This window comes from Heteronotia binoei, chromosome 15 (genome assembly GCF_032191835.1).
Source record: "Heteronotia binoei isolate CCM8104 ecotype False Entrance Well chromosome 15, APGP_CSIRO_Hbin_v1, whole genome shotgun sequence".
NCBI lineage: Eukaryota > Metazoa > Chordata > Lepidosauria > Squamata > Gekkonidae > Heteronotia > Heteronotia binoei.
This window is the reverse complement of record NC_083237.1, coordinates 59,411,901-59,437,783: the sequence shown is the minus strand read 5'-3', so window position 1 is coordinate 59,437,783 and position 25,883 is coordinate 59,411,901. Positions and strand designations below refer to the sequence as shown.

Below are 25,883 nucleotides of genomic sequence, written 5' to 3'. Positions count from 1 at the left end.
ATACAGCATAAAACCATAGAAGTGTGACACTGGAGTGGCGGGGGGGGGGGGGAGAACCAGGGAGTGTGCAAATTAACCATGACTTGGCAGGCACTGCCACCCAGTGGCTGGCTACAGCTCTGCACTCTCACATCAGCCTTCCCTACGGCCTTGTCCGTTTTTTCCTCTCCTTCGGTCCTCTTTTTTGTCTTCCGTAACGTCTGAACCTTTGGCACTCTTTGCTCAAAAGGCACTTGAGGCCCATTCTACTATCTCCAGTCATTCCGGCTCCAGTGTCCCATATTCATCTTGGTGGGTTTTGTGTATTCTTTCGGAGATCGGTTTCAAGGGTGGAGAAACTTGCAAACGAGCATGGCCTCCGACGTAGAAGTCTGCATCTCCTTTCCCCGGCTGGGTGTACAAAAGTTTCTTGCCTGAACTACCTAGGCACCTACCACTTGCAGTCCTAGATCCTTTTCAGTTATTTCAAAAGACAGAAGCCGGGTAGGGTGGGAGGACTCCAAATCAGAACTCTTCGGATTTCACAGAGGACTTGAGCAGTCCCTCTCAGATTTCACACAGGACATCCTTCGTTGTATTTCCCAGAGGCTTTGACCAGCGCTTGGCTACAATAGCTAGAGATGGAACCTGAGGTAAAAGACTTCCTTTTGCCCGAGGCTGGAAACCAAGAACAGGGGACGGCTCTCTCCCCGCCGCGGCCTGCTTGTGAACTTCTTGGGGGTAGCTGTAGGCACGGCAACTGGACGAGATGGAACTTTGGTCGGGAGCGGTGAGGCGATCTGTACCCCCAAAAGCTTCAGTCCGGCCAGCGGCATTTCTATCGCTACTTTAAAATCGAGAGTTAGACGGCTCGAAAGAAACGACACGTATCCTCGATCTGCTCTCCGAATCGGCCTTGCGTTCCCGCTTGAACATCCTCCCGAAACAAGGCCTCTCCGCAGCTTGGCGCGAACGATCGCCGAGATGAAAACTCTTTTTCGTTTTTCAAATGCTCACGGTGTCTTCTCCTGGGCCTAACTGGACCCACGGCTGAGGAGCTGGAACATCTGCTTATCAATACCGCGTCTCAGCTCCGGAATGAGCTGAGCGTGTGCGGAGCGCCCTCTGGGAGTACTTGCAGCGAGAGTGCTCAGAGATAAAACCCGGAGAGGGGGGCGGTGGCACAAGGTTCACATGAGTTGTGTGAGCGGGCGTGCCCGATGGTTTGTGGTCGGGGGATACCTCGTCCAGAAAGAACTGAACTCCGCCTCCTCCTTTTGACAAAGCAACCCTGGCACCTCGGAATCCCGCCCTCACGCCTTTTCCCAAGGGAGGAGGCGGAATTCCTGGCATGGGAGCTCCCGATGAAACGGCACAGGGGGATCTCTCAAGAAAGCGACCGAGCTCTTCCTCTTCTGAACGTTCCGGCCCACCACCATCGTCCACAACACGTCTGAAGCTCCTTTAGCTCAGCCTTTCGGACCCGCGGCTGCGGAGCCGCTTGCAGGACTTAAGCTAAACCAAACGGAAAAAGGGATCGAGGCGAGCGAGTCACTCCCGGTTCTCTCAAGAAAGACGCAGGCGACACTTCCGGAAGGCAGAAGGAAGAACCCCTCGAGTCAGGTTGCTGGGGAGGAGAAATGTGTATCCGGATACGTCCGGGGGACAGGCAAACTAGTGTTATCACATCACGGCAAACCAAAATCCAGATTATGGGTGCTTCGAGGGCTTAAGGGTGGGAAAAGAGGAAGGCCTGACGGTCGCCGCTTCTCCAAAGAAAGCAGGCCACGGTCCTCGGATGCCGGAAACGGTCGGCGGGCATCCTCCAAAGAGGCTGGCGCTCTTCGCCGATCTGCATTTCGTCAAAGGCTTTAGTCTATTTTGAGAATGTACGAGTTGGCCTTCAAGAGATAGAGGCTGTCATCCACGAGGAAACTGGGAGGAAGAGAAGGAGGAGGAGGGGTCAGGTTCAACGGCACTGGAGGGACTAGCTGGGTTTGTTAAAAGGCCTTGAATAAATTTCGCCCACCGGCCTCATTGGCCTGCAGAACCCAGATCTGACCCCGAGGACTGGGTGGGGAGTCTGCCCTCCCATTCCATGCCACCCACCATGTCCCAAGACTTAAAAAAAAAAGAAGTAGTCCCCTATGCAACCACTGGTCGTTTCTGACTCTGGGGTGACGTCGCATCACGTTTTCATGGCAGACTTTTTTTTTTTTTACAGGCTGCTTTGCCATTGCCTTCCCCAGTCATCTACCCTTTCCCCCCCAGCAAACTGGGGACTCATTTTACCAACATGGGAAGGATGGAAGGCTGAGTCAACCTGGAGCCGGCTACCTGAACCCAGCTTCCCCTGGGATCGAACTCAGGTCATGAGCAGAGAACTCGGACTGCAGAACTGCAGCTTTACCACTCTGCGCCACAGGGCTCCTCCCAAGATTTTATATGTGCCCCAAAACAGAAAGCAAGCAAGGTGTGCTGAAATGTAGCTGGCCAGAAATGGTGGCCTGGATCCCGGGACCCTCCCTCCAACTTGAATGGCTCTTCTGCGGGAGAAGAAAGCCTCCTTTGGCTGCAAGAAGGCTTCAGACTCGGCTCAAGAAAGCGGCAGGACCCATTCCAGCAGCGGCACGAACTCCCCAGCTTCCAAGTCAACTCCCCCACCCAAAGATTGCACATCTCTTGTGAAATGTGCAACTCTTTAACATGGGATGGCTACAGACCAGATTTTCCAACACATTCAGCCTTGGAGACAAAGTATGCTCTACCCAAGGGGTCCCCGACGTGGTGACTGTGGGTGGCCATGGCAACTGCCATCAACTTTTCAGGTGCCCAAGTGTTTTTTAATAGTGGGCAGGGCCAGGAAGGGCTTTTGCCCAGCAAAGCTTCTGATTGGCCACTGGAAACTTGATGGGTTGGGCAAATATTTAAAACCATTGCTTTGGCAGCAGCTGCCACAGGGAACTTCGCGGCATGACTGAAGGGAAGCTGTGGCAGCCATTTTGTGTCTGGTGCCGCCTCAGCCATTTTTGAGGCCGGGCCCACCGTGTTGTGTCAGAATTCCAGATGTGACCCTGGGCTCAAAACAGCTGGAGACCTTTGCTTTACCTATTATAGACAGCAACGACCGCCAGCATCTCAAATAGCCCCTCCTTCCCTGCCTTTAACGGCAGCAAAAGGGGCAGAGAGTGGTAGGGGAAGACTTTCCCCCTGATCATTTCTACACATCCAGATGCTGCTGAAGTTAAAAGGAGGGAAAGTCAGGCTGGTTTTCTTCCAGTCGAGGAGAGAGAAAGGTCACAGGCAGGAATGTGTCTCTCAGAACTCTGCGCCACATCCTGCTATGCATTCTGGGATTGCGAAACCGTACTATGGAAGTGCAGAGAAAGGTTATGGGCATGTAACACTAGACCTCAGTAAACTCAACTTTCTTTTCCCCCAAGAAAGTTTCCAGCCCTCCAGACCACAAAAAGCAAACATCTGAATTGCGTGAACATCTGGGGATGTCAGAAGCGATGGCTCACAGAAGCTTGAACTGAAACAAAGGTTAAGTCCTTAAGGTGAAATTGCACTTTCATTTCTGGAGAGAAAGATAAGCTCCGGTTGACTGTATTGCAGCAAGCAATATTCAGAGATCTGTCTCTCTTGTATATTTTTTATCCCACCCTTCCTCCAATGAGTTGTGGGGGGGGGGGGGAGACATGTGGTTCTCCTTAAGACCTGGTGAGAGTAGGTTAGTCTGACAGAGAGAGGACTGGTCAACGCTACCAGGTAAAGAAAGTAGTCCTTTTCTCCCTTTCTCACAATACAAGAATTTGTGGGCACTCAATGAAATTGCTGAGCAGTCGGGTTAGAACGGATAAAAGGAAGTGCTTCTTCACCCGAAGGGTGATTAACACATGGAATTCACTGCCGCAGGAGGTGGCGGCGGCTACAAGCATAGCCAGCTTCAAGAGGGGATTGGATAAGCATATGGAGCAGAGGTCCATCCGTGGCTATTAGCCACAGCTTATTGTTGGGACTCTCTGTCTGGGGCAAGTAATGCTCTGTATTCTTCGTGCTTGGGAGGGGCAACAGCGGGAGGACTTCTAGTGTCCTAGCCCCACTGGTGGACCTCCTGATGGCACCTGGTTTTGTTTTTTGGCCACTGTGTGACACAGAGTGTTGGACTGGATGGGCCATTGGCCTGATCCAACATGGCTTCTCTTATGTTCTTATGTGATACAGAGTGTTGGACTGGATGGGCCATTGGCCTGATCCAACAGGGCTTCTCTTATGTTCTTATGTGACACAGAGTGTTGGACTGGATGGGCCATTGGCCTGATCCAACAGGGCTTCTCTTATGTTCTTATGTGACACAGAGTGTTGGACTGGATGGGCCATTGGCCTGATCCAACAGGGCTTCTCTTATGTTCTTATGTGACACAGAGTGTTGGACTGGATGGGCCATTGGCCTAATCCAACAGGGCTTCTCTTATGTTCTTCTGTGACACAAAGTGTTGGACTGGATGGGCCACTGGCCTGATCCAACATGGCTTCACTTATGTTCTTATGGCCTGATCCAACAGGGCTTCTCTTATGTTCTTACGTGACATAGAATGTTGGACTACATGGGCCATTGGCCTGATCCAACAGGGCTTCTCTTATGTTCTTATGTGACACAGAGTGTTGGACTGGAGGGGCCATTGGCCTGATCCAACATGGCTTCTCTTATGTTCTTATGTGACACAGAGTGTTAGACTGGATGGGCCATTGGCCTGATCCAACATGGCTTCTCTTATGTTCTTATGTGACACAGAGTGTTGGACTGGATAGGCCATTGGCCTGATCCAACATGGCTTCTCTTATGTTCTTCTGTGACACAGAGTGTTGGACTGGAGGGGCCATTGGCCTGATCCAACATGGCTTCTCTTATGTTCTTATGTGACACAGAGTGTTAGACTGGATGGGCCATTGGCCTGATCCAACATGGCTTCTCTTATGTTCTTATGTGACACAGAGTGTTGGACTGGAGGGGCCATTGGCCTGATCCAACATGGCTTCTCTTATGTTCTTACCAGCTGAGATTCATGGCACAGTGGGCATTTGAACACTCATCTCTGAGATCTACTCCTGGGATCTTCAACCTTGCTGAGGTGTTGGCCCTTCTGCAATTCTGAGCAAGGGCAGGAGGCAGCATGGCTGCCGTGTGTGTGTGGTGGGGGGGAATCACAAAACATGGGGAACTTTCAAGGCAAGCGTCCTTCTGTGAAAGCAGCAGCCACCTGGAAATGTAGAATTTGCTGCTGGAGAATATTGTGACAGCCACAGCAATAGAATCATAGAGTTGGAAGGGACCTCCATGTTCATCTAGTCCAACCCCCTGCAGGAAAATGCCGGAAACTCACAAATTTAAAAAAAGGGTAAAGGTAGTCCCCTGTGCAAGCACCAGTTGTTTCTGACTCTGGGGTGAGGTCGCATCACAATGTTTTCGCAGTAGGCTTTTTAAATGGGATGGTTTGCAACTGCCTTCCCCAGTCACCTACACTTTCCCCTCAGCAAGCTGGGTACTCATTTTACCAATCTTGGAAGGATGGAAGGCTGAGTCAAACTTGAGCTGGCTACCCGAACCTAGCTTCCGCCAGGATCAAACTAAGGTCGTGAGCAGAGTTTGTACTGCAATACTGCAGCTTTACCACTCTGCGCCACGGGGCTGGTAACTCGCAAATACCTCCCCCTAAATTCACAGGATCCTCATTGCTGTCAGGTGACCATCTAGCCTCTGTTTAAAAACCTCCAAGGAAGGAGAGCCCACCACCTCCTCAGGAAGCCTGTTCCACTGAGGAATCGGTCTAACGGTCAGGAAGTTCTTCCTAATGTTGGGCCGAAAACGCCTTTAATTTCAACCCGTTGGTTCTGGTCCTGCCTTCTGGGGCCACAGAAAACAATTCCACCCCATCCTCTATAGGACAGCCCTTCAAGCACTTGAAGATGGTGATCAGATCACCTCGCAGCTGCCAATAAACTGCTTTCAAACAGGATTAGACAGACTCAAGGAGGATAAATCTATCAGTGGCTACTAGGCTTGGTGACTGAGGGGAACCTCCACATTCAGAGGCAATAAGCCTCTGAATCCTGGAGCCAGGAAGCAGCATCAGGGAAAGGCCTCAGCCTCTGTGTCCTGTTGTTGGCCCTCCAGAGGACCTGGCTGGACCCTGTGTGAGAGAGGATGCTGGACTAGATGGACCCTCACTGGTCTGACCCAGCAGGGCTCTTCTGATGTTCTTATGAAGGCCTCAGCCTCTCTGCCCTGTTGTTGGCCCTCCAGAAGACCTGGTTGGCCCCTGTGTGAGAGAGGATGCTGGACTAGATGGACCATCACTGGTCTGATCCAGCAGAGCTCTTCTGATGTTCTTAACCTCCACGTTCACAGCCACTAAGTCTCTGAATCCCAGAGTCAGGACAGGAGGCAACATCAGGGGAAGACTCAGCCTCTATACCTTTTGTCGGCCCTCCAGAGGACCTGGTTGGCCTCTGTGTGAGACAGGATGCTGGATAAGATGGACCGCTGGTCTGATCCACTGGGGCTTTTCTGATGTTCTTATCAGGGATGGTCTTGGCCTCTGTGCCCCGTTGTCAGGTGTCCAGAAGAACTAGTTGGTCACAGCATGACACAGGAGGCTGGACTAGATGGACTACTGGTTTGATCTAGCAGGGCTCTTCTTATGGTATTTCCCAATGGATGGTCCTAGGGTCTGCTGAATTGCCTCCTTATCTGCAGAGGAAAGCCAAAACTGGCTCTTTGCTTTGGGGAAGAAGGAAGTGGCTACCAGGAAACATCCTCATGGATCTGGACCCCACAGTGCAACTCAGGGTTCCCCAACCAGTTTAAGCCTGCGGGCGCATCTGGAATTCTGACACAGGGCGGTGGGCGCAGTCGCAAAACAGCTGCCGCGGGTGGCAGAGCCAGCCACGAGATGTCAGAGAGCGAGGCTACCCGACGGCTCTATTCATTACTCTTCGACGCCTCGGACAGGAGGCCTGCTTAACGGGAGGCCTTCTCAAGCGAGCATCTTGATTAAAGGCTATTTTCTTGCTTCGACGAAGCTTATTTTCATTTGTGCAGTGGAGATCGTTGTGCTGCGATGGCAGCCGCTGCCAAAGCAATGGGCTTTTTGGGGGGGGGGGGGGAAATCTGCAAAGTCAAACAGTTCTCCAATGGCCAAAACAGAAGCCCTGCAAGGCAAAATCCCCGCTCACTTTCTAAAAACACTTGGCAAACACCAGGAAAGTTTCCGGGGAGGGTAGTTCTTTCCGTGGTTAATCTCTGTGCAAAGCAGGCATGTGGAGAGCCAGCATGGTGCCCACAGTCACTGTAACTGGGGATCCCCAGGGCTTTTTTGTAGCAGGAACTCCTTTGCGGATCAGGCCGCACCCCTCAGATGTAGCCAATCCCCCTGGAGCTAACGGTAGGCCCTGTGCGAAGAGCCCTGTAAGGAATTCTAGCAGGACCTCCTTTGCCTATTAGGCCACACCCCCTGATGTAGCCAATCCTACTGGAGCTTCCAGTAGGCCCTGTACGAAGAGCCCTGTAAGGAATTCTAGCAGGACCTCCTTTGCATATTAGGCCACACCCCCCTGATGTAGCCAATCCTCCTGGAGCTTCCAGTAGGCCCTGTGAGAAGAGCCCTGTAAGGAATTCTAGCAGGACCTCCTTTGCCTATTAGGCCGCACCCCTCAGATGTAGCCAATCCCCCTGGAGCTAACGGTAGGCCCTGTACGAAGAGCCTGTAAGCTCCAAGAGGATTGGCTACATAAGGGATGTGTGGCCTAATATGCAAAGGAGTTCCTGCTACAAAAAACCCCCTGGATCTGTGTTCTAACTGCTAAACTCTGCTGGCTCTCCACCAGGGAAAAGAACTATCCCCCCTGGACTCTGCTGTTTTCAAAAGTCACTCGTGCTATCAGGGCCGTCCTCGCTCGGCGTGGGGTGTCATTTCGGAGGGCAGATGGCAGGAAGGAGCTACCGAGGACGGAACGGCCGGAAGGGCGGGCTTGTTGCGCCTAACCTGTAGAAGAGGACGTTGACGGGGATGGTGCTGATGTGCCAGATGGCGTGGGCGTCGAAGACCCAAAACAAGGGCGGGAAGTCCAGCAGCTCCAGCAGGGCCAAAGCTTGGAGGAGGAGGACCACGGCCACACACTTCCAGACGTACGGCAGGCGCTGCTGGTTCCTCATGCACCAGCCCAGCCACCAGACGAGGTTGAGGAGGCCTGGAGCGGCGGAATGAGGAGACAAAAAAAAGAAGAAAACCATCACCTTTCCTATCACAGTTGGCACAAGGAGAGGGGGCGGAGCACAGGAAGTGGGGCAGGGCCTATATCATCATGCATGTGGTAATGCAGTGGTCGGCACAGTGGATGTAGTACAGGGGTCCCAATACCCAGGCCATGGACCAGTACCGGCCCATGGCCTGTTAGCAACCGGGCCGTGAGTTGTGTAATTCATTATATATTGCAATATAGCAATAATAAAAAGAAAAAGACGGCAATATTGGATTTATATCCTGCCCTCCACTTCAAATCTCACAGTGCCTCAAAATCTCCTTTACTTTTCTCCCCCACAACAGACACCCTGTGAGGTGGGTGGGGCTGGGAGAGCTCTCCCAGAAGCTTTCAAGGACAGCTCTGCGAGAGCCATGGCTGAGCTGAGGCCATTCCAGCAGCTGCAAGTGGAGGAGTGGGGAATCGAACCCGGTTCTCCCAGATAAGAGAGCTCTGGCTGACCCAAGGCCATTCCAGCAGCTGCAAGTGGAGGAGTGGGGAATCGAACCCGGTTCTCCCAGATAAGAGAGCTCTGGCTGACCCAAGGCCATTCCAGCAGCTGCAAGTGGAGAAGTGGGGACTCAAACCCGGTTCTCCCAGATAAGAGAGCTCTGGCTGACCCAAGGCCATTCCAGCAGCTGCAAGTGGAGGAGTGGGGAATCCAACCCGGTTCTCCACTGACTTAACCACCACACCAAACTAACGGAAATAAAGTGCACAATTGTATCATCCTGAAACCACTGCCTGCCCGCCCCGCCCCCCTTTCCGGGTCCTTGGAAAAATCGTCTTCCACAAAACCAGTCCTTGGTGCCAAAAAGGTTGGGGACCACTGTGCTACAGGATTCCTTTAGTTGGAGGTGCCGGGGATTGAATCCGCATGCAAAGCAGATGCTCCACCACTGAGCCACGGTCTTGCCGGCTCAAACCAGCGCTCTTTGCAAGTGAACCACCACTGCTGCAAAAAACCTCCATCTTATGCGCCCGGCAACTTAGCCACTCTGCAGCTTGGTCACTTGCACAACTGCATTAGGATGTGTGCTCCTTTATGGGACTGGGGTAAAGCCCAGCCCAGCCCAGAGAGGGATTCACTGCACAGCTGTTCAGTCCTGTAATCTAGTTTCGGCAGTCCATTTTTTCGCTCCGTGTATTTGACCGTTCTATTGTACACGGTGCGTTATCTAATTTTGTAATCCGGCTTTACCGCACTGTTTGCTGAATGGATTATACCGTTCTTAGGTCATTGTTGTCAACTGTGTAATCTCCTTTGGGTGCCAGCAAGAAACACAAAACAAACAAATAAAATAAAAGTTCATGGTAACTCACACCAACGGCAACCAGTGTTGGAAGTTTGTCCCATTGTGGAAATAACTGCTATGGCGGCAAAGTCATTCCCAGTGGCTGGCCAGGATCTATGTTAACCAGAGGTGGAATTCTAGCAGGAGTTCCTTTGCATATTAGACCACCTCCCCCTGATGCAGCCAATCCTCCAAGAGTTTACAAAAAAAGAGCCTTGTAAGCTCTTGAAGGATTGGCTACATCAGGGGTGTGTGGTCTAATATGCAAAGGAGCTCCTGTTAGAATTCCACCCCTGATGTTAAGTATATGTTTACATGCAATCTGTTAATGTATGTGGTCACAGGAATAATGTTTGAACTGTAAGACATCCCTGTGAATACAAATGCAATTTTACTAAGAAGTATTTTATATTAAGGGTTCAAACATGCGGCCTATCGGGCCCCCGAGCAACTGGCTGTCATCTGCTTCCTTCTCCCTCACTCTTGCTTCCTTCTGCGTCACAGCTTGCGTTTGCCAGGCTTGCTCAATCGCACAGGAGCTACAGAGCAAAACCTCTATTGGCTGAGGCTCCTCCCTTGGGGAGGAAGGGGGAGAAGGCAAAGCTTTTGAGCTACTGAATTGCACAGCAGAGTCACTGAGCCAAGCCTCTCTTCCTTCCCCCTCCTTAATGTTTTAAGTTTTTTTTAAAAAAAAACACATTTAATTGTGTTTGTCTGTGTCTTTTATAAAATGTATATCTCTGCTACCTAATCTTAAATAGGTACACACATGGTCTGGCTTGACATTGCCCGCCCCAGCCTGACATGGCCCCTCCCAACAAGGTCTCGTTTATATCAGATCCATTCCTTATAACAAATCAGTTCAACACCCCTACTTTATATGGCAATGGAAACTACACATATATAACTAAAAAATGTTGCATTCTGATGCACGGTTGTAATATTTGTAATTTGTTTAAAGCTTTCCTGTTATAATGTTAGCTTTTTAACTGACAGTGATAATTCTACACATAGGTTTTCTTTTTTCGTTTCTCTCTTAAGCCTTTCTGGGGAAGCTAGTCTGCTCTGGACTGGAATTTTCTCCCTTTTGTTTGAAGAAGAAGAAGACTGCCGATTTATACCCTGACCTTTTCTCTGAAGCAGAGACTCAGAGCGGCTTACGATCTCCCATATCTTCTCCCCTCACAACAGACACCCTGTGAGGTGGGGGCAGATTTATACCCTGCCCTTTTCTCTGAATCAGAGACTCAGAGCGGCTTACAATCTCCCATATCTTCTCCCCTCACAACAGACACCCTGTGAGGTGGGGTGAGATTTATACCCCGCCCTCCTCTCTGAATCAGAGACTCAGAGCGGCTTACGATCTCCCATACCTTCTCCCCTCACAACAGACACCCTGTGAGGTGGGGGCAGATTTATACCCTGCCCTTCTCTCTGAATCAGAGACTCAGAGCGGCTTACAATCTCCTATATCTTCTCCCCTCACAGCAGACACCCTGTGAGGTGGGGGCAGATTTATACCCCGCCCTTCTCTCTGAATCAGAGACTCAGAGCGGCTTACAATCTCCCATATCTTCTCCCCTCACAACAGACACCCTGTGAGGTGGGGTGAGATTTATACCCTGCCCTTTTCTCTAAATCAGAGACTCAGAGCGGCTCACAATCTCCCATATCTTCTCCCCCCACAATAGACCCCCTGTGAAGCGGGGGCAGATTTATACCCTGCCCTTCTCTCTGAATCAGAGACTCAGAGCGGCTTACAATCTCCTATATCTTCTCCCCTCACAACAGACACCCTGTGAAGTGGGGGCAGATTTATACCCTGCCCTTCTCTCTGAATCAGAGACTCAGAGCGGCTTACAATCTCCTATATCTTCTCCCCTCACAACAGACACCCTGTGAGGTGGGGGCAGATTTATACCCCGCCCTTCTCTCTGAATCACTCAGAGCGGCTCACAATCTCCTTTATCTTCTCCCCCCACAACAGACACCCTGTGAGGTGGGGGCAGATTTATACCCTGCCCTTTTCTCTGAATCAGAGACTCAGAGCGCCTCACAATCTCCCATATCTTCTCCCCTCACAACAGACACCCTGTGAGGTGGGTGAGGCTGAGAGGGCTCTCACAGCAGTTGCCCATTCAAGGACAACTCCTGCGAGAGCTATGGCTGACCCAAGGCCATTCCAGCAGCTGTAAGTGGTTCTCCCAGATAAGAGTCCACGCACTTAACCCCTACACATATATTGACAAAACATATGTTCACACGATAGGCAGGCCTCACCGACGGCCACGTTGGCAGCCATGTTATAGCTGTAATCAAAGCGCACGAGCGTCAGGTAGGAGATGTGGCAGGCCAAGAAGAGGAGCAGGAAACCCCCAAAGGCGGTGGCAAAAGCCGGACGTTTCAACCCCAGGGTCCTGGAACAAAAAAACACAGAGTGTTTAAGAAAGAACTGTGGGCTGTGGAACTCTGCAAGGATCAGTCTTGTCCTGGCTCCCCTCTGCGCTGTGAAGGCCAGTCCCATGACCTTATAAGGATTTGGCCTAGATGAGGCGCTCGCTCGCTTCTACCCTCAGGCATTTCCGCACTGAAGTGAAGAGCTAAGTCTGACCCTCAACGTTTCTGGAGGAAGCGGTGCTTCAGGAGAACGTAAGAGACGTCACCCTTGTACCTGCAAGGAGCTCCCGTTTTCAAAACAGTGGCCTCCATAACAGAAAGAAACTTGGCTTGGAACAACTGCCTTAACGCTCTGTGGAAGCACCTTACACGGCAGCCATTTTGTGGCTGGCCAAACCAAGCTCTCAAGGTGGCCATTTTGTGGAGACTCTCCTGAACTGTTCTCCGAATTCTGAAAGTGCCCACAGTTTCAACAAGGCTGGGGACTCCTTGGCTTAGGCCGCCATTTGCATCCTTCCATCCCTTTGATTAATGCCAAGCCAAGGATATTGGGTGGGGTGGGGTGGGGTGGGGTGGAGAAACTCACCGGACGCAACATAAATATACAGAGTGAAGAATGACGGCTGACGCGCAGAAATAGTCCATTTTCTGTGGGAAAAGAAATCCAGCTGGAGAACTGAACCGGTCCTCACTTCATACTAGATAACTGGGTTCAGAGGTTTAGTGCCTCTGAGTGTGGAGGCTCCTTTTAGTCACCACGGCTACTAGTAACCACTAGATAGACCTACCTTCCATGAATCTGTCTAATCCTCTTTAATAGCTGTCTAGGCCTGTGGAGGGCAGAGCTTGAGAAAAGGATCTTCATTTCTCAGCCGTCCCCCGTTATGCCTGGAACTGCCTCCCAGAACGCCCACGTGGTACCATCTTTCTCTCTTACTGCAAATCGTTCCTATGCTGTCCTGTGCGGCCTCTGGAACGTCATCTCCACTTCTCTCATTCTGCTGAAATAAACCTAAATATCCATAACCAGGCCTTGAATTCAGCAGGAGCTCACAGGAGCACAGCTCCTGAACCTTTCTGACGGTCCCCCGCTCCTCCTTCCCACCATGTCCGTTGAATAGTACGTGCAGCTGCGTAACAATCCCTGGATGAGCTCCACCGCCTATTTTTCTACAAAACGACCCCCCCATCCGTAACTGAACTGAGTGCACATCGTTTCCCCTTTCACCCTTGCTTCTTTCTACCCTCCCCAACAAGGCCTTTTTTTTGGTAGCAGCAGCTCATTTGCATATTAGGCCACACCCCCTGATGTAGCCAATCCTCCGAGAGCTTACAGGGCTCTTCGTACAGGGTCCAGAGATAGAATTCTAGCAGGGGTTCCTTTGCATATTAGGCCACGCCCCCTGATGTAGCCAATCCTCCAAGAGCTTACAAGGCTCTTAGTACAGGGTCCAGAGATAGAATTCTAGCAGGGGTTCCTTTGCATATTAGGCCACACACCCCTGATGGAGCCAATCCTCCGAGAGCTTACAGGGCTCTTAGTACAGGGTCCAGAGATAGAATTCTAGCAGGGGTTCCTTTGCATATTAGGCCACACACCCCTGATGGAGCCAATCCTCCGAGAGCTTACAGGGCTCTTAGTACAGGGTCCAGAGATAGAATTCTAGCAGGGGTTCCTTTGCATATTAGGCCACACACCCCTGATGGAGCCAATCTTCCAAGAGCTTACAGGGCTCTTAGTACAGGGTCCAGAGACAGAATTCTAGCAGGGGTTCCTTTGCATATTAGGCCACACACCCCTGATGGAGCCAATCCTCCAAGAGCTTACAGGGCTCTTAGTACAGGGTCCAGAGACAGAATTCTAGCAGGGGTTCCTTTGCATATTAGGCCACACACCCCTGATGGAGCCAATCCTCCGAGAGCTTACAGGGCTCTTAGTACAGGGTCCAGAGAGAGAATTCTAGCAGGGGTTCCTTTGCATATTAGGCCACACCCCCTGATGGAGCCAATCCCCCAAGAGCTTACAGGGCTCTTAGTACAGGGTCCAGAGATAGAATTCTAGCAGGGTTTCCTTTGCATATTAGGCCACACACCCCTGATGTAGCCAATCCTCCAAGAGCTTACAGGGCTCTTAGGACACAGTCTATTGTAAGCTCCAGGAGGACTGGCTACATCAGGGCGGTGTGGCCTAATATGCAAAGGAGTTCCTGCTACAAATAAAGCCCTGCTCCCCCATGTCAAATGTAAACTCTCAGGGTTGTAGTGGTTGCTCTTACTCTATAAAGTGGCAGGCACTCAAATAATTTGTTGGAAAACCGGCTGTTGAGCTTGAAGGACAGACGACCCAATTCAGGCTATTTCGGAAGCAACTCTCGCTGCATTTCTTACTTTCTTCCTAAAGTACTGGGGAGGGGGAGATTTATTTGTTTATTAACGGAACTGGGGAGAGGTCTTTCGTCAACCTAAAAAATCCCACTAAGAACATAACAAAAGCGGAGCCCTGCTGGATCACACCAGTGGTCTATCTAGCCCAGCATCCTGTCTCACTCAGCGGCCAGCCAGTTCCTCTGGAGGCCAAGGCCTTCCCTGGTAAAAATATAAGAACAGCCCTGCTGGATCGGATCAGGGGTCCATCTAGTCCAGCATCTTGTCTCACACAGCGGCCAACCAGTTCCCCTGAAGGTCCAACAACAGAGCAGAGAGGCCGAGGCCTTCATAAGAACAAAAGAAGAGCCCTGCTGGATCAGACCAGTGGTCCATCTAGTCCAGCATCTTGTCTCACACAGCGGCCAGCCAGTTCCCCTGGAGGGCCAACAACAGAGCAGAGAGGCCGAGGCCTTCATAAGAACAAAAGAAGAGCCCTGCTGGATCAGACCAGTGGTCCATCTAGTCCAGCATCTTGTCTCACACAGCGGCCAGCCAGTTCCCCTGGAGGGCCAACAACAGAGCAGAGAGGCCGAGGCCTTCATAAGAACAAAAGAAGAGCCCTGCTGGGTCAGACCAGTGGTCCATCTAGCCCAGCATCCTGTCTGACACAGCGGCCAACCAGTTCCCCTGAAGGTCCAACGATGGGCACAGAGGCCAAGGCCTTCTCCATGTGCGGCCTCCTGGCATTTTGGATCCGAGGTTTAGCGCCTCGGAATGCGAAGGTTCCTTTTAGTCACCATGGCTAGAAACCGCTGATAGACCTCTCCTCTGTGGCTCTGTCTAATCCCATTTGAAAGCTGCCTATGCCTGTCGCCATCGCTCCGTCTTCCACATCGCTGGCTGTGTAAAGAAGCATTTCTCAAACCTCCCAGAGCTCCTGAGGTTATGCAAACGTTTTCACAATACAAGGTCACGATACAAGGCCGCTCACCTCGGTTAGATTTGTGTCCCGAGTGTGAAAAACCGTAGACCAGAACCAGGCATTCAAAGAAACCTGGAGACAGAGGGAGGGACAAAAAAAAAAAAAACTCCTGAACTTACAGGCTGAGTTGTGAGTCGGCCTTTTATCACTTTCGGCTGATAAGACAGCTGGTCCCCTACTTCGAATGCAACGACTTAGCAACAGTGATCCACGCTACAGTCACCTCAAGATTCGGTGGGGAGGGTGGGATATAAATAGTTTTTTTATTATTATTACCGTATTATAAGATTGGATTACTGCAACACCCTCTGCATGGGGCTGCCCTTGTCTCAAACCCGGAAGCTTCAACTAGTGCAGAATGCGGCAGCCAGGCTGCTATTGGGTCTTCCCTTATGGGAGCACATTCAGCCTGGGCTGAAAGCACTGCACTGGTTGCCTGTTGCATACCGGGTTCGTTTCAAGGTGCTGGTTCTCACCTTTAAGGCTCTACACGGCCAGGGACCTGTATATCTTAGGTATTTCCCCACATGTTCCCCGGAGAGCACTTCAGTCTGGATCGCAAAATCTGCTTTCAATCCCCGACCGTAAAGAGGCCAGGCAACTACAGCCAGGGCCTTCTCTGTAGTGGCCCCACGCTGGTGGAATGAGTTGTCAGAAGAAGTTAGGGCCCTGCAAGAGCTCATACAGTTCCGTGGGGCCTGTAAGATGGCACTCTTCCACCAGGCGTTTGCAAACTAGATTGTGGGCCGCTACAGTTCTCAGGAAACATCTGGACCACCTCTTGCAAGCTGTCCTGCAGCAGTAGCAGAAAGGACCATCTAAGATCTGCCTACAGAGAACATAAAACTGAATTTAAGATCATCGCATCAATAATGTTAACTTTTCTATATTTTTAAACTGTTTTGTGGTTTTATGTCCATTATATGTTTTATACTCACGCGTGCGCAGGACCATGTAGGCTGCCTTGACCCCCCCCCCCCTTCGGCAGGGAGGGCAGGATATAAATGGAATTAATTAAATAAATAAATATTTGCAGCCTGAGATCAGAAATCTGAAACTGGGCTCTCGACACATGAATGCTACAAAAGTCTATGCAAACAAGCTGCTCAGGTAGGTGCCTGCCGGTTGTATGAAAGCTTAGAAAACCACAAACCTAACAGAGTTCTTGATCCAGAATCAAAGAGCTGCAGAAAACCTCAGAAAAGGAGAAGTGTTTTCATGAACCCTCTTCTTCTTTTTTTTTTGTAATAACAATTTTTATTGTGATCAAACACTTAAACAATAAAAAGGAATAATTTAGCAATGCATATAAAGTAGGTATTATCTCATACCAGATTGTTAATCAATTTATCATACGACCATCGGACTACATCAACTAAAAATTATTTTGTCTCGTTGCTTATACAAGTTGTTACATTAAATTAGCTAATACAAATAATATTTTTTATTATATTAGAAATCTCACCTTGAGCCATTCAATATTCTAAAATAGGAAACCAAACGATTTCAAAGGTATTAACCTGAAGAGGATTCTGCATTGATTTTATGTTGGATGTTATTTTACTCATTAAATAAAGATTCCATAATTTTTTATGCCATAGGCTTAATGTTGGTTGTCGTTCACTTTTCCAAAGGAGAGCAATACTTGATTTTGCTGCATATAGCAACATAGTTATCATTTCGTAGGTAGACCTAGACTGTATATAATGAGCTCATACATTCAAAAGCGAAATTTCTGGCTCTAATTCCAATGAGCATCCAGTAATTTCTTTTATTTTTTGAAGAATTCTTCAAAAAAACCCCTTCTTTTACGCTCACCTTGGGTTGGAGGCAGGGGTCCTTAACCTTTTCAAGTCTGCAAGGTACGTCTATGGAATTCTGACACGGAGCGGTGAACGGAGCCACAAAATGGCTGCCATAGCACAGTGCAGAACAGAGCCACAAAATGGCTGCCGCGGCACAGTGCAGATCGTTGCGTTGATGTGGCAGCTGCTACCAAAGCAATGTTTTTTTAAAAAAAAAATCTATATAGCCAATGCAATCTCCCACAGCCAATTGGAAGCCTTGCTGGGCAAAAGCCCTACTTAACCCCACCTACTTCCTGAAAACACTGGACAAGCACCAGAAAAGGTATGAGCAGGTGCCAAGATGTTCACTAAATCGAGGTCTCCTGGGTCGGAGACTGCAGCGGAGAGGCCCTTCCAAGCTTCTTCTTGGATCCCATCTTTTATTCTTCAGGGCTTTTTTTGCAGCAGGATATTTTGCATATTAGACCACATGCCCCTGATGCAGCCAATCCTCCAACAGCTTACAAGAGGCCTTCAATAAGAGCCCTGTAAGCTCCAGAAGGACTGGCTACATCAGGAGCGTGTGGCCTAATATGCAAAGGAGTTCCTGCTACAAAAACAAACAAAGAAACGGAAAAAAACCCAAACCCCTGATTCTTCCTGATCTAGAAATGCTGCCCCATAATCTATCTGACAGGCTGCTCAGTGTGGCTTGCAAAAGCCAAACTCGAGCAATGAGAACAAAAGCAATCCTGAAAACTGTTCTAACTGTGAACCTAAAAACCGACACTTAAAATAAAATCAGCCCAGCACAAAAAATGAGGGATGCTGTCTAACTGCTGACCCCCTGTGTTTCCTGAAACAGCGTGAAGACCAGGGCAGGTTTAGTTGGAACCGAGCAGAGAAAAGTCTGGGCTTTAGCACTAGATTCTGAGGAAGAGAGATGATGTGGCTGATCAGATTTCCATGCAAAATAACTTCCCTGCATGTGGAAAACTGGATATCAAGGGAAAGAACTGTGGAACAGCTCAGTGCTTGAAAGGCTACATTTCTCCAGGAAGATACTAGAACTGATACAGTCAAGATACTGGCTGTACAGTTTCAAAGAGAAACAGGCTGTGCTGTTTCCGCCAGCTCTGCTAAGGTTCTCTTTCCCTCCCACCAAGCCCATGCGTAGCGGAGATCCCACTTCATGTTTACAAATCCCACATCTGCCTTCCTGAAGGGTATCAAAGCCTTTAATATTCCACATTTGGTCTTGGAAAGTAATCTCATTGAAATACGCTTGACCAATTTTCAAGAAACCGCACTCTGGATTGGACGGCTAAACCCAAGGGATAAAAGCGTGCAGGCAAAAAAACCCACCCAATAAAATATCACCTACCCAAGCAAAGGCGATGCAGGTGTGGTACATGGGAGAAGAAGGCGGAACAGCAGCTTTGTATCGGTTCAGCATGACTAGATTGGCAAGTCCGTTAAGGAGTGACGCAAAGGCAGAGGCGGGCTCCTGAAAGAACAGGAAACGAGAGAAGGGCCACTAAGGGAGGAAAAACAGAACAAGAAGGGGGAGGAAAAAAAAATCATCAACCCCAAAAGCAAACATATTAGCATGTTTTCCAAAAATGATTTCAGGGATTAACGCTAGGGCACTCTAAGTGGTATGCTGCCAAGATCTGATTCTTGCCAAAACGTTTGCAAATATGTATGCAGCTGGTAATCACGATATGATTTTGAGCAGGAACACAGTTTTTTTGAGCAGGAACACAGTTCCGGCTGGCTAGGCATCAGGGGGTGTGGCCTAAGGTGCAAATGAGTTCCTGCTGGGCTTTTTCTACCAGAAAAGCCCTGGGAAGGTGTTTACTGAAGGAGACAGGTATCAGCAAACCATCCCCCCCCCAAGCCCCCTCCCCCCATGCTGCCTTACTGCTTGACTCATGGATAGTGCTCACCTTTCCGTGAAACTGAGGCACTCTGTATCCTTCCTGGACGTAAAGGCCCACGGTAAACCACATGCATTCATATTTACAATCATCTCTGCAAGTCCATCCTAAAACATTCATTGAGAGAGAAAAGAGGGAGTCATCGGGATAATGCCTAAAACGTTTGGAAAAATCTGAAGCATCTGAAGAAAACCCAGAAATCTTTAGGAAAAATTCAAAATGTGTGCAATGTTTACTAAAGTAAGGGACTAAAATTATTCTGCTGTTTAAACAACACAGGATGCATTGTTTATATTGTAGTTAGCCTACACAATTGTACCATTTGACATGTTTATGAAATTTTAAAAAGCCTTCGTTTTCTATAACAAACATTGCAAACTGCAGCACCTTAATCTATAATGGTTTTAACTGATTTTTTAACTTAATTTATGAATTGTAATTGAACTATATTTTAACTGTGTTTTATTGTAGTAACTGTACTTTATTGTAATCATGGTATATACCATGTCCTGTGAGCCGCCCTGAGCCTGCCTTGGTGGGGGAGGACGGGATATAAAATAAAATTTATTATTTATTATTATATTATTTAACCCAATACTAGAGAGACAGGTGGAGGTGGGGGGACAAACTGCTGCACCCAATACTATACACATACCTTCATTTTTGCCATCTAAGTGGTGGGAAGGGAAGGAGTTGAAAATAGAAAACACAATTTTTGTAGCGATCAAAAAATGGAGTATTGTTTAAACAGCAATGGTCTCTCAGCTACAGCAGATTAGAACCATACATTATTTTGCTCTAGGGCCATTTTTCCTGAGCTGAGGCCAAAATGTGTGAGCTAGAGGCTAAAAAATTGTGCGCTAAATCACACTAACTCAGCTTAGAAGGAAAATTGGCTATTGGTATCGAAGTTTGTGAGCTACTGCATACATTAGTTTGCTCTAGGGCCATTTTTCCTGAGCTGAGGCCAAAATGTGTGAGCTAGAGGCTAAAAAATGGTGAGCTAACACACTGCTGTCTACTTTTGCAAGCCCACTCTGCGCATGCTCAGACGCTCTCCCCTCGGCCGCACGTCAAAGGCAGCGCCTGCAAGGAGCCATAGAGAGGCAGCGACAGGAAAACGGGGCGGGGCGCTGCCCCTCATGGGCGTGGCTATGCAAAAGACGGCGTCTTCGGTGGACCCCCGTAGGGGGCGTGGCCCTCCCTCGGCCGAGCCCTTCAGTACCTGTGAGGCTCATGTAGAGCGGCTGCTGGGAGCGGAAGTGCCGCAGCCCGGCCCCTGAGCAGTTGCGCTTCTCGCAGTGGGCCAAGCAGTCTCGGTAGACGGGCTCCCGGTCTCCCCGCGACCCTTTTACCGGGGCCGGGCCTGCCCCCGCCGCCCCCAGGAGAAGCAGCAGCGCCGTCCGAGCCGCCATCCCGCCTCCCGGGAGGCTAGAAGCGCCGCTTCCGGTCCCGCGCCGGAAATAGTCCGTGCTCGTAATAGTTCCCCCACGTCATGTAGTGGCAGCGACACTGCAACAAAAGGTTCCGTTTTGGGCCGCAGGGCAAAGGATTGTGGGGAGGGTAGTTTCTTGTTCAGACGGGCTCTTGTGGGGAAACTTTTGAGTAGAAAGAAAGGAGAGTTTAGCACGGAATACCCGCAGGCGCCTTCAGAGTTGCCATGGCTATATATTTTGTGCTGGCATGAGCCCCAGAATAGGCAGGCAGTAAGTAGCTCAGTGGGTGCAGCTTTGTCCGTCGGGGGGAACTAGGGTTGCCAAGTCCGATTCAAGAAATATCTGGGGACTTTGGGGGTGGAGCCAGGAGACTTTAGGGGGTGGAGCCAAGATCAAGGCTGTGACAAGCATAATTGAACTCCAAAGAGAGTTCTGGCCATCACATTTAAAGGGACGGCACACCTTTTCAATGCCTGCCTTCCTTCCATAGGAAATAATGAAGGATAGGGGCACCTTCTTTTGGGGCTCATAGAATTGGACCCCCTGGTCCAATCTTTTTGAAACTTGGGGGGTATTTTGGGGAGAGGCACTAGATGCTATACTGAAAATTTGGTGCATCTACCCCAAAAAACAGCCTCCCCAGAGCCCCAGATACCCATAGATCAATTCTCCATGATTTTCTATGGGAATAAATCTCTATAGGGAATAACAGAGTTCCCAACAGACATTTCCCTCCCCTCCCCCTGCTTTCTGACGACCCTGAAGCAGGGGGAGGGCCTCCAAACTGGGGGATCCCCTGCCCCCACCTGGGGATTGGCAACCCTAGGGGGAGCTGCTGTGATGAAGAAACCTCAGTTGGGGTTGCCAATTCCCGGGGGGGGGGGCAGGGGATCTCCCGGTTTGGAGGCCCTCCCTCCGCTTCAGGGGCATCAGAAAGCGAGGTAGGGGGAGGGAAATGTCTGCTGGGCACTCCATTATTCCCTATGGAGACCGATTCCCATAGGGTATAATGGAGAATTGATCGTGGCTTTCTGGGACTCTAGGAGGGTTGTTTTTTGAGCTAGAGGCACCAAATATGCAGCACAGCATCCAGTGCCTCTCTCCGAATTGCCCACCAAGTTTCAAAAAGATTGGGCCAGGGGGTCCAATTCTATGAGCCCCAGAATAAGATGCCCCCATCCTTCATTATTTCCAATGGAGGGGAGGCATGTAAAAGGTCTGCAGTTCCTTAAAAATGTGCTGACCAGAATCCCTTTGGAGTTCAATTATTCTTGTCACACCCTTGCTCCTGGCTCTGCCTCCAAAGTCCCAGATATTTCTTGAATTGGACCTGGCAAGCCTAACCTCAGGGTATGCATTTCTGCCTCTCAGCCCTGCATGCTGTAGAAATAGAGCAAAAGGAAGCTGTTTTATCCTCTGTACATTCCTAGGGAGTGCACCTACTGTCCACAGTGCAGCTAGTGTGTGTGTGTGGAGTCTCCTCGCATCTGAGCAAATTCTACTTTACGCCTGCAGCTGCAGGAAGCAAAGAATTGGGGGAAAGGGGAATTGCTTTTTTTACTTTGGGGAAAGAACTCAGGTGGTCTATAAGATGGCTTTAGGTTTCATGGATGTAGCTTTTCCCCTGGATCTCTAGGGGAAACTGAGAGCAGCCTTGAAGAATAGCTACCAGTCAGCAGCAGCAGTGGAAGGTGAAACTGGCAGGCAGAGGATCTTTCAGTAGACAGCGGCAGTGCCACTCCAGTTAAACCTGGTTAGTATGCCGCAGAAGGCAGCCATGGGAAGCCACTTCTGACCATCTCGAAAGCCCTATGATGAGACAATCTGGAACAAAGAAGGATACACAGAACAACTAGGGTTGCCAGGTCTGGGTTGGAAAATACCTGGAGACTTTGGGAGTGGAAGAACATAAGAGGAGCCATGTTGGATCAGGCCAATGGCCCCTCCAGTCCAACACTCTGTGTCACATAAGAACATAAGAGAAGCCATGTTGGATCAGGCCAATGGCCCCTCCAGTCCAACACTCTGTGTCACAGAAGAACATAAGAGAAGCTATGTTGGATCAGGCCAATGGCCCAGCCAGTCCAACACTCTCTGTGTCACATAAGAACATAAGAGAAGCCATGTTGGATCAGGCCCATGGCCCCTCCAGTTCAACACTCTGTGTCACATAAGAACATAAGAGAAGCCATGTTGGATCAGGCCAATGGCCCATCCAGTCCAACACTCTGTGTCATATAAGAGCATAAGAGAAGCCATGTTGGATCAGGCCAATGGCCCATCCAGTCCAACACTGTGTCACACAGTGGCCAAAAAAACCCAGTTGCCATCAGGAGGTCCATCAATGGGGCCAGGACACTAGAAGCCCTCCCACTTCCCCACCCCACCCCACCACAAGCACCAAGAATACAGAGCATCACTTGCCCCAGACAGAGAGTCCCAACAATACACTGGCTAACAGCCACTGATGGACCTCTGCTCCAGATGTTTATCCAGTCGCCTCTTGAAGCTGTCTATGCATGTAGTTGCCACCACCTCCAGTGGCACTGAATTCCATGTGTTAATCACCCTTTGGGTGAAGAAGGACTTCCTTTTTTCAGTTCTAACTCGACCGCTCAGCAATTTCATTGAGTGTCCACGAGTTCTAGTATTGTGAGAAAGGGAGAAAAGTCCTTCTTTCTCTACCTTCTCTGTCCCATGCATAATCTTGTAAACCCCTATCATGTCACCCCTCAGTTGACGTTTCTCCAAGCTAAAGAGCCCCAAGCAGGAGAGGGTGGGGTTTGGGGAGGAGAGGGGAGGGGAAGGGCCTCAGCATGGTACAATGCTATAGAATCCACCCTTCAAAGCAGATTATTTTGGGGGGGAGAGATTGCTTTTTTGGGGGAAGGATAAGAGGGTCAGATAGGGTTGCCACCCTGCAAGGATCTCCCACTTTTACAATTGATCTCCAGCTGGCAGAGATCAGCTCCTCTGGAGAAAATGGCCATTTTGAAAGGTGGGCTGTAGGGCATTGTCTCATGCTGAGGCCCCTCTAAATCCTGCCATCTCTCAGGTCTGCCCCCAAAGTCTCCAGGTATTTTCCAATACAGACCTGGTAACCCTAGGGTCAGAGTTGTATTCTGTGTAGATACAGTATGGAATTATATACTGGCATTGCCGTGCTTTGTTTACTTTTTGTGCTTTTCCTTCTTATCTTACTGTTCTATTGTCTCAAAGGTCCTGAACAGATTGAGCTCCAACCCGCTGACACGCAATCAACACAGCTAAACATTTAGCAATCGCTACGGTAGTTTTCTGATCCTCACATACAAGGAAGAACAACTTTAAAAAAAGAAAAGAGAGATGGTAAATTCACAGAACCTATTAAGAGGGAGGACAAATATCTTTTGGTCAAATTGGACCAGATTTCACACTCCAGTAAAATAGGCTCTACGGACTCGAGCTGAACAGATCCGCAATTACAAACTCTGCGCCAAGCCAGACCGTGGCTTGGAGAATGCATTCTGAGTTAAAGTTGCTTTCTTTCTACCTCTCCTCCCTCCTCCCCATCTATTTTCCTCCCTCTCGCCCACGTTTGTGTCCCGCAGCTCTCAAACATCTGACGTTCATTTCTTGCGGCTCTCAAACGTCTGACGTTTATTCTATATGGTTCTTATGTTAAGCAAGTCTGACCATCCCTGTGCTGTAGCATTCTACCCCACTTAAGTCCCCATCCTCCATCCCCAAATCTCCAAGAGTTTCCCAACCTGGAGCTGACAACCCTACTTTCCTAAGAATTCCTGTTTTCCACTTTCTTTTGCTGGCAGAGCTGCCAGGAGGGGTGAGAAGGGGAGCAACTGGGGCAAGCTGAGCCCAGCTTCTTGGAAGGAAGGAGGCCCACTTGGCACCAGCTCCTGGGTGTACTCTTGGCCCTGGCCCTGCCGCATTGTTCTCCAGAAATTCTTGGCATTTTCTGGAAAGTTTTCGTTTAAAAAGAAGCAGAAAAGGGCGCGAATCGAAGATGACGTCAATGCTCCTGATCCCCAAACAAAAGTCTTTTCATGTGACCAAAATAAGACGACACAGCAGGCAAGCTTTTGGGTTCTCCAGATCTCTTCGTGAGGCTGGATTCTGAAAAACAAGGGGATGGAAGAAAAGGATCTGTTCAGACCATGGTCTTAAGCAGGAGGCTGAAGTTGGTTCCTTATTCCCAGTTCCTTATTCATGCCATATTTGTGACTTATTCGCGAACTCAACCTAAAACACAAGAGTCTGAAAGCTCTGGACCCCCATATATCATACATCTCCATATTCAGGAGGAGGCTGAAGCTGGTTCCTTAGTCATTCCTTATTTGTGACTTATTCATGAAGTCAACCAAAAACACCGAGGAGAGTTTGAAAACTCTGAACCCCCTAATAATAATAATAATAATAATAATAATAATAATAATAATAATAAATTATTTATATCCCGCCCTCCCCGCCGAAGCAGGCTCAGGGCGGCTAACAACATCCATAAATATACAGTACAATAAATATACAGGCTTTAAAATTAACCTTATTTAAAAGCAATTCAATTCACAGTTAACTTAATCTGACAGTAACAGCGATGTTCCTGGCGCTATTTCTGTCAGTTTACATGATAACGAGGGTCCCGAAGCAAAATCCTGTTGGCGGGTCCCTTTGTTTAACCATCATAAGTCAGCGGTCCGTAAAAGCCAGCTTAAAAAGGGTGGTTTTGCAGGCCCTGCGGAACTGGTCAAGGCTCTGCAGGGCCCGCACCTCCTCCTCCGGGAGCTGGTTCCGTAGGCATGGGGCCACGATGGAAAAGGCCCGTGCACGAGTGTTCTGCAGTTTAACCTCTTTTGGTCCAGGGATGGTCAGCTTGTTCTTCCCTGCTGACCTCAGCGCTCTCTGGGGCTCATACGGGTCTGGACCCCCATATATCATACACCTCCACGTTCAGGGGACTCTGCTCTTTGACAGGACACGTGTTGCTTCATGGTCCAAAGAGCACTTCTTGGGCCAGCTGCTCCAGAGCAAGGTGCCCCCAGGACACTCAAAGAGGCAGACGCTGGAGCCAGGCTGTACCCCAAAGCGATGTTTGGACCATCCCAAGTGACGCATGAATAAGGAACTGTGAATAAGGAACCAATTTCAGCCTCCTATATTCAAGGGACTCTCTCCTTTTAGGGGACATGTGCTGGTTCCCCTAGAAGGAGAGTCCCCCGAACACGGGGGTGTATGATACACCGAGGTCCGGACCTTCTTTTGGGGGTTCAGAGCTTTCAGACTCTTTCAGTGGTTTGGGTTGAATTCATGAATAAAGTCATCAATAAGAACGAATAAGGAACTGTGAATAAGGAACCAATTTCAGCCTTCTATATTCAGGGGACTCTCTCCTTTTAGGGGAC

General features: G+C 49.5%; 1 protein-coding gene across 3 annotated transcripts; it reads right to left on the bottom strand.

The window, feature by feature from the left end:
* Positions 1-1,725: 1,725 nt before the first annotated feature.
* On the bottom strand, positions 1,726-20,498 carry PGAP3 (post-GPI attachment to proteins phospholipase 3). Of its 3 annotated transcripts, none has more exons than XM_060255504.1 (8): positions 20,277-20,498; positions 19,061-19,158; positions 18,496-18,648; positions 15,334-15,396; positions 12,562-12,623; positions 11,859-11,995; positions 8,028-8,232; positions 1,726-1,914 (listed from the first exon to the last, which is right to left on the bottom strand). In XM_060255504.1, exons 1-8 carry the CDS (start codon positions 20,464-20,466, stop codon positions 1,851-1,853), a joined length of 972 nt encoding a protein of 323 aa, XP_060111487.1. In that variant the 5' UTR covers positions 20,467-20,498; the 3' UTR covers positions 1,726-1,850. The 3 variants fall into 3 exon arrangements, with proteins under 3 accessions (XP_060111487.1, XP_060111489.1, XP_060111490.1); XM_060255506.1 differs by having other exon boundaries at positions 18,496-18,618; XM_060255507.1 differs by lacking the exons at positions 1,726-1,914; positions 12,562-12,623 and having other exon boundaries at positions 8,064-8,232.
* Between the last annotated feature and the right edge of the window lie 5,385 nt (positions 20,499-25,883).

Excerpts from the sequence above, each read along its gene's own strand:
- PGAP3 (XM_060255504.1), bottom strand. The coding sequence starts at position 20,466 with ATGGCGGCTCGGACGGCGCTGCTGCTTCTCCTGGGGGCGGCGGGGGCA. Across the intron at positions 18,649-19,060 it reads TGCCTCAGTTTCACGGAAAG|TGGCCCTTCTCTCGTTTCCT; the intron begins GTGAGCACTATC and ends TTCCTCCCTTAG. Across the intron at positions 12,624-15,333 it reads GGGACACAAATCTAACCGAG|AAAATGGACTATTTCTGCGC; the intron begins GTGAGCGGCCTT and ends CTTTTCCCACAG.